This window comes from Sinocyclocheilus grahami, unplaced genomic scaffold (assembly GCF_001515645.1).
Source record: "Sinocyclocheilus grahami isolate Dianchi unplaced genomic scaffold, SAMN03320097.WGS_v1.1 scaffold84.1, whole genome shotgun sequence".
Lineage (NCBI taxonomy): Eukaryota > Metazoa > Chordata > Actinopteri > Cypriniformes > Cyprinidae > Sinocyclocheilus > Sinocyclocheilus grahami.
Genome location: NW_015505263.1, coordinates 1,541,204 through 1,550,016, shown reverse-complemented (window position 1 = coordinate 1,550,016; position 8,813 = coordinate 1,541,204). Strand labels below are relative to the sequence as shown.

The 8,813-nt window shown below is 35.8% G+C and overlaps 1 protein-coding gene across 5 annotated transcripts in view; it reads right to left on the bottom strand.

The window, feature by feature from the left end:
• mapkbp1 (mitogen-activated protein kinase binding protein 1) overlaps positions 1–8,813 on the bottom strand; it is a 58,485-nt gene that overhangs the window by 28,008 nt on the left and 21,664 nt on the right. For all 5 annotated transcript variants that reach the window (XM_016274024.1, XM_016274026.1, XM_016274023.1 and 2 more), the window contains exons 3-5: positions 4,603–4,665; positions 4,123–4,180; positions 583–753 (exon numbers count right to left, since the gene is read on the bottom strand). In XM_016274024.1, the coding sequence (XP_016129510.1) occupies positions 583–753; positions 4,123–4,180; positions 4,603–4,665 (292 nt within the window). The remainder of the gene's footprint in view (positions 1–582; positions 754–4,122; positions 4,181–4,602; positions 4,666–8,813) is intronic.

Sequence of the window (8,813 nt, the reverse complement as noted above, 5' to 3'; positions counted from 1 at the left end):
TAAGTGTCATTCGCTCAGTTATGTAATTTTTAATGCAAAGATGACATTGTTTGAGATGTCTTTGTTATGGGCTATGGTTAGGGGTAAGGGTAGGGGTAGGGTTAGGTCAAATAATGTATATTTGCATTAAAAATGACATAACTGAGCGAATGACACTTAATGACAGTTGTCATAAACATGCATAAAAAACCTTCATATTCATGACATGTGTCATGTCATGATTATGTAGGTGTCATGTCAGTCTTATGCATGTCAGTCTTATTCAAGTAAAGTGTAACCGTATATTCTTTACACTACAAATGTAGTGTTGCCCAGTTGTCATAAACATGCATAAAAAAAACCTTCATATTCATGACGTGTCATGTCAGTCTTATGCATGTCAGTCTTATTCAAGTAAAGTGTAACCGTATATTCTTTACACTACAAATGTAGTGTTGCTTTGTGTTAACACCATTCCTTTTATGCATTGCAAACACTGCTATTACCTGCAGGAAAAGCAAATCTAGTTATCCAAACGGCATAGATGAAACAATAAACTAAATGAAAGCCATCTTTCATGACTGTGTGAATATTGCTAGTCACCTTCCAGGCCCAGACGTTGACGATCATGTCGTGCTGGTATCCCACACTGATGATGTATTTACTATTGGGGGAGAAAGCCACACACGCCACGCCATATTTATGTTCGTGTAACTCTGCCACCTGTGTCCTCTCTGCCACATCCCAGACACGCACCGCCGGCATATGACCACTCTAGAGAGAGAGAGAGAAAGAGATTATGAGGGCCGTCAACATGCTTTACTCCAGACAATCTCAACACAAGAGCTATATCTACCACATTAAGAACCAAAAAAACTGTATGTTTAGAAACATACAACCAACATATATAAATATATACTTACTACCTTCCAAAAGTTTGGGGTCAGTAAGATTCTTTTTAAGAAATTAATACATTTATTCATCAAGGATGCATTCATCTGGTCACAGGTGACAATGAGGATGTTTATAATTGTATTAAAGTTTATACATACACTAAAAGTAAAAAGTTTGGGATCAGTAAGATTTGTAATGTTTTTTAAAGAAGTCTCTTATGCTCATCGAGGCTGCATATATTTGATCAAAAATACAGAAAAAAACCCTGTAATCTTGCAAAATGTTATTATGATATAAAATATTGAATTTTATATTTTAATATCCTTTAAAATATAATTTATTTCTGTGATGCAAAGCTGAATTTCCATCAGCCATTACTCCAGTATAAAGTGTCACATGATCCTTCAGAAATCATTCTAATATGCTGATTTATTATTAGAATTATCAATGTTGGCAACAGTTGTGCTGCCAAATATTTTTTTGGAAACTGTGATACTTTTTTCAGGATTCTTTGATGAATAAAAAGTTAAAAAGAACAGCATTTATTCAAAATATAAATCTTTTCTAACAATATAAATCTTTGCTATCAATTTAACATCCTTGCTGAATAAAAGTTTTAATTTCTTTAAAAAAAAAAAAAAAGAAGAAGAAAAATGTACTGACCCCAAACTTTTGAACTGTAGTGTATATTGTTAGAAAACATTTCTATTTTAAATAAATGCTCTTCTTTTTAACTTTTTATTCATCAAAGAATCCTGAAAAAAGTATCACAGGTTCCAAAAAAATATTAAGCAGCACAACAGTTTCCAGCACTGATAATAAATTATAATTTCTGAATCATTTCTGAAGGATCATGTGACACAGCTAAGTAACGGCTACTGACAATTCACAGGAAAAATTAAATGAATTTTTAAAAAAATAATTTATTTAAAGTTATTCAAAAAGAAAACAGTAATTTCAAACTGTAATAATATTTCACAAAATTATATAAAAAATTTTTTTTTTAATTAAATGCAGCCTTGGTGAGCATAAAAGACTTCTTTCAAAGATAAAAATAAAAACTAATTAATTCATTCATAAAAAATGTGTATATGTTATATATATATTATAGAAATGTCTTTTCCCTGGCCAGAAAAACACAATTTTGAATATCCCCTGATATTTTCATATTTTCTCTTGACTGTGGGAACCTTGGATTTATATTTTGATGTATTGCAAGCATGTATTCAAGAGCACCTTTCTATTTTGTGCAATGCTTAGCTTGTTTGTGCAACACATTAACAGATGTCGAGACAGGTCAGTTCAATCCCACGTTACACAACTCCAATCAAGACAGATCATGCACGATCATGCAAGATTCATTCTGATTAATCTTACACAACATCCTGCTTTAATACAGGACTGTGCTGCCGACATCTGATCAGCATTCAGCGCTGCAGGGGCTTCACAGTGAGAATGTGGGGGTCAGAGGTCAAACCACAGTGAGCAGACATATGCTGATTCCAGACTGTTTCTGTCTCTTCCTTCGGGCACATTTTCTTTCTCTTCCTCCCTACATGCTCTTTTCCTTGCCCTTTCTTGGCACCCTCGCTTTTACCTTTTTATGACAGCAGACACAGTCTGTGTGCAGGTTGGCACGGTGCCGCCTGTTGCCATGGCAGCCAGTAAGCACAAACTCACATCACTTTCACATGCTGGAGTAAGAAACGCCTCACAAACGGAAAGGATTACTTTTTTGTCCAAACGCGCGCACACACAAAATATACAACCGCATACACACATACAAAAATGTACAACCACACACACATAAACACACACACAAATCACCCGTCCACAGGATTTAGTGGATTAGAGAAGTAGACAGGATCTGTGCTCATGTTCAGTCTTGCAAACAAAGTCCAAACAGCTCTGGTCACTGTCCACACTACTGTTTCCATTCATTACTGTCATGCCAGCAGACCAGAAGTATGGACACTTCATCAATGCACATTATCCTTAAAGGGATAGTCCATCAAAAAAAATTAAATTAATAAAAATAAAATAAAAATACAATAAATAATCATTTTAATTTAACCACCTTCATGTCATTGCATGACTTGTTTTCTTCTGTGGAGCATAAAAAGATATTATGAACAATGTGTTTTTTGTCCATAAAATAGAAGTCAATGATCACCAAAACTGTTTGGTTATCAACATTCCCCAAAATATCTTCTTTTATGTTGCACAGAAGAAAGTAAGTCACAGAAAGTGAGTAAATTATGACAGAATGTTAATTTTTGGGTGAACTGTCCCTTTAAGAAAAAAATCATAGTGGATAACAGGCAAGCATCCACATTCCTCATTCAAATAACACTATAGATTTTATTATATTCAACAACAAAATAAATGTCTAGAGATTGCACTCAAAAAGAGAATTTTAGCCAAAGAAATGCATCAAAACGGAGCAGAACCACAAAGGTTTATAATGATTACAGAAGTTTTCATGATTTGATTAAATAAATGTTTAAAGGCCTGGAAAATTACACTTGAAATTCCATGATATTTAGATAATAGGGTAATAGGGAAACTTTTAACACTCTAGCTAGAAATTTGCTAAATTTCTACCAGCTTTTTTCTACTCGGATGACATTAAGTCTGTACATGAAGGGGGAAAAAATAAATAATAATAAAATAACTGGTATTATTAATCAAGTTGACCAAATGATCCAATCAAATCCTGATAGACAAAATCAGCTTCCATTCTACATTACTCCCTGCTAATATTTCAGATAATATAATAACAGATTACAGAATTAAAATGTAATACAAATTTATAATTTTAAATATTTTAATACTGTTATTTTTTTGTTTCAATCATGTAGTTTTATTTTGAAGGTTGCAATACTGTGTTTTATTTCAAGCCGGACATAACTTGCATGCTTCTGCATGATTTCTATACTGCAGTCAAAGCAATAAATCCCTTCTAATCCAAACGTTAGTGCTGCAGAGTTGCAGAAGGAAAGCAATAGTCACATTTGTCTGTACTTGACTCCACTGTGACAAGAGACAAATTACACTGATAGTTAGTCACTGCCCACAGGGATTTCAGAATTCAGGCCTGAAGGTGCAAGATAGAGAAATTTATTTTCATACAGCTCGCCTACATCAGCTTTATCCAAGTATGAGATACTTCTCCAGAGCTCCTGACTTCCTATTAGATCATGTGATGTAACCACAAAGCACAGATATACTGAGGAATTGAGTACTCACCTCGCCCGTGACCACGTATTTGCCATCAGGAGAGAAGGAGACGGTAGTGATGGTTTTCCTGTGACAGAGTGGATGGAAGTATTTAGACAATGTTGAAGTGTATGCATCCTGCTAGTTGAGAGATGTCCTCTCCGTCTGGTCACCCATTGCTTGCGATGATTATATGTTGAGCATCCCAACACTACAATATTTGTTCAACCAGTGGCATGAGTTTGGGACAGAACCATTTTGGGCTCCATAAAGAACCTTCCAATAAACCATTTTTAGTGTGGAGAACGTTTTAAATTTGAATTTAAAGAACCTTTTTTCCACTATAAAGAACCTTTTGTGAAATGGAAATGTTAGAGGTTCTTCATAGAACCATAGATGCCAATAAAGCACCTTTATTTTTAAGAGTGTAGTACACTTGTGCAGCTAATGAGCCATAGGAGGTGACATTTATCCATGTTGCGCTTGGTTACAAAAGTATGAAAGTCTTACCTGGAGCTATTGAGGATATGATGCTGTTTGTTTTTCTTGGGGTTCAGTAGCACCACCACACATCTATAAAACGATAAAAGAAAGGGGTTGTTAAAATGCTATTTAGCAGACACTTTCCAATCCAAAACAACATAATTATCATTTAACTATGGTGACAGTCACTCCAAAGTCTTACTCAATGACAACCTTTAAGTTAGCAGTCCAGATCTTTGACCACACTAAGCCACAAGCCCTCAATTTTGCTATCTAAATCAAGGAGTGGCGTTTTCTACTTCCAAAATTAGACAAAAAAAAAGAGAAAATGCCCAAATCAGACTAATTTAAACATGATTATACCTGACTTTCCTGATTAACAATGCATCATATCCTGTGTCTGTTAATGTGTATTAGTCAGAGCAGTTACCATGACAGTACAATGGTATTCTTTAAAAGTAGGGATGCACCGAATATTCGGCAATCGAAATTATTCGGCCGAAAATAGCAAAAAAATCTCTTTCAGTAAGCGAAAAGGCCAAATTTAAATTAATAAAAATAAAATAAAAATACAATAAATAATCATTTTAATTTAACCACCTTCATGTCATTGCATGACTTGTTTTCTTCTGTGGAGCATAAAAAGATATTATGAACAATGTGTTTTTTGTCCATAAAATAGAAGTCAATGATCACCAAAACTGTTTGGTTATCAACATTCCCCAAAATATCTTCTTTTATGTTGCACAGAAGAAAGTAAGAAACATGTCGGCAGTGTGAAAGTATTTAAAACTATCAGAGAAAGACGTAGAAATCATTACAACCATGAAGCACCGACAGCGAGAGACTGTTTAGTGCTGCATCACATATCTCCGATGAGAAGAAGAGGTGGCCAATGCTGGTGGTTAGGTTACTGTATGATGATTGAAATCGCAAAATTACCTAAAACAATTAGTAAATAAACTGCAGTATGTTATATTTTCGAATGCACGCACGAATTGCATGTATTCTGACAGCGCTGCACGAGCTCGCGGCGCCAGGGTTCAAAGTCCAAAGTGTGAGGAAAGCTAAAACTGTTACTCGTCAGTTGCTCAGTAACATTTTAGTGAATTTTTTTAAAGGCATGTGACAATGTGATACGTGCGACAAACATCTTCCCAAATTCGTAATGAGAATCATTTATAACTCTGCATGCTGTTCTCAACAAAAAGAAGCACTGAGATCTTCCTGCGGGTTTCTGGCAAAATAAAAGCCGAGAAAAAGCAACAACTCCATCGACATTCATAAATGATAGTATTGTAATTTTACTGTCGTTCTGTAAAATAAAACAAAAAAGACAATAATAATGATAATAATAATTACCCTACAACAGCTCTATTAATACATTTATTATAACATTCACACAGTGTTCAAATTGGGATCTGTAATATATTTTAATGTTTTAAAGGGGTCATATGACGTTGCTAAAAAAAAACATTATGTTGTGTATTTAGTGTAATGCAATGTGTTTATGTGGTTTAAGATAAAATACTGTACATTATTGCTTCTCCTCTATGCCCAGATTTTTACAAAACTCATCGGTCTGAAAAAGCGAGGTGTGCTCTAATTGGCCAGCTATCCAGTGCGTTGTGATTGGCTGAATACCTCAAGCATGTGACGGAAATGTTATGCCCCTTACCATACTGTGCTGCCATGTCCCGGCGCGACAAGACAACAACAATAAAACCCATTACAAACGAGGCATTTGTTGCATCCAGTGGGGACATAATTACTGATTATAATGACTTATACTGTCTTTTTACACGTTGTGTTGCGTATAGCGCTGCGTAAACATGAAACCATGTCTGGAGAAACGACAAACAACAAGTGCTACTCTACACTGCTCAAAACTCGCGTTTGAATCGTCAGTGGCAAATTCTTTAAATATAAAAAACGTACTTACAGGCTGTGAGTCAGAAGCACCAGACTGTCCTTGCAAAGTTGGAATTGCCCCACTTTATAGAAACAGACACCGGCATTGTAGGCTACTCTCACAGGAAACAGTCCTCATCCTCCACAAAATGCGCTGCACACATCTGAATATTTGGGTTGAACTGTTCTGGAACAGTGTTGTAAATACAACTTAACCACTGATTTCTAGTCATGTCCTCTTTTCGAAGGCCAAACAAAGTAGTTTTGCGTTCACAACGAAACGCACAGCATCACACACGGCGGGCTAGAGTGAGCGGCCAACCACATGTAACGACCCCGGGTTGGACTCCGCTTCGTCCACGATGAAAGCCGATCCGGCGATCCACAGCACGAAGTTGATGCATTTCCTCAGTGACCAGCACGGATCAGCTCCAGGCATGACGAAGCAGATATCGTCCTCTTTTGGAAGGCCAAACAAAGTAGTTTCGCTTTCACAACGAAACACACAGCGCCTTCACGACATGGCGGTGGCAACAATACTACAGCGAGAATAAAAGTTACGCCTTCTTTCTTTGCGTGAACATTTGGGTGGCGTTATGCAAATCTTCCCACATCGTGACGTAGACATGTGGGGGCGTGTTAGAACGAGCCGTTTTAGGTAGGTGTGGCTGACTCTTAACTTTTATAAAGAATATCTCTTTGGATTTGAGACTTTAGTCTTTGCAACTGTACAGATCTTCTTTAAAAGCTTGTAACACTCCAAAAAAAAGGAAAGATTTAAATCACATCATATGACCCCTTTAAAAGAAGTCTCTTCTGCTCAGCAAGGCTGCCTTTATTTGTACAGTAAAAAAAAAATACATGCCTGATTCAAGTCTCAAAAATGGCCAAAAATATTATTTTACTAACTTATTCATTTTAAGTTAAATTGTGCTTTGTTGGTATAATGTCTGCTAGAATGTAAAAAAAAATGTTCAGTGTTATGTAAATATTTTAAAATTGTTGTTTTGTAATTGATTTTTTATTTGAAAAGCAGGATAAAACAGTAAAAAGCACATTTTGGCAATTTAATTAATGCAATGGTGAAAAAAAATTGCAAAATAGGCCTACATGGGGGGGGGGGGAATTTGAAAAACCGTGTTCGGTATTCGGCTCAGTGTTTCATTTTGGCCAAGAATTTTCATTTCGGTGCATCCCCACTTTAAAGTACCTTGGAGTACTATGTACTGTAAAAATATCATGGTTTTTGTTTCTGGTGAACATTCAGTACCATAATATGTTAAAGTGGTATCTGAAAAATCACTGTACTAGGGTACTGTCACAGTTTTCTTTTCTAGGTGTGTTTTTGGGGTTTTTTGTTGTATGGGTGCTCTGCAGTGTGTGACAGAGGAAAGTCTCCTCTTCTGTGTCTTTCATCTCTCAAATACAGGAACAATCTCAATACTTTTCAAAGAATGAAAAACAAACACAAGCCCTTTACAGCCTTTTATCTGGAAGTATAGAGTTGGTCCTATAAAAACTGCCTGAGACAATGTCAGGCGGGGGAAATGACCTGCTGTATTGCAGACAGAACAGGAAAGCAGTCAGACAAACAGAACGCAGAGGAAATACGTCAATGACCACTGCAGAATCCTTCGTATTTGGTTCACTCATTTGGTCTGTAGTTCACTCAAGAAAAATGATGACTAGTAAAAACTGCTAAAACACAAATTCTCCCAATTAAATAACATGCTGAAGCCCCTACTAAAAGTAAAATGCTGATACAGAGACAGTTAGCGCTTAAACCAGTTTTCAGAAAAACAAAAACACCCTACCATGCATTTTCCACAGCCACCCAAAGGAGACGAGTCAAGCCCCTTCAGCTCAGTACAGCAAAACCATCTTATACATTAATAGCAATTAAACTAACTAAATATATAAATAAAGATATAAATAAATAAACATAGTTAGATTAATAGAAGGATAGACTTAAAGGGATAGTTCACCCATAAATTCTGTCATTAATTACTCACCCTCGTGTTGTTCCAAACCCGTAAGACCTTCGTTCATCTTCGGAACACAAATATAGAATTTTTTTTATTAAATCAGAGAGCTCTCAGACCCTCCATAGACAGCAACACAACTGTAAACAATGTAATAAAAAATATCTTAATCTGTGTTCCGAAGATGAACGAAGGTCTTACAGGTTTGAAACGACATGAGGGTGAGTAATTAATGACAGGATTTTCATTTGGGTCAACTATGCCTTTAAAGGGTTAGTTCACCCAAAAATGAAAATTCTGTCATTAATTACTCACCCTAGTGTTGTTCGAAACCCGTAAAACCTT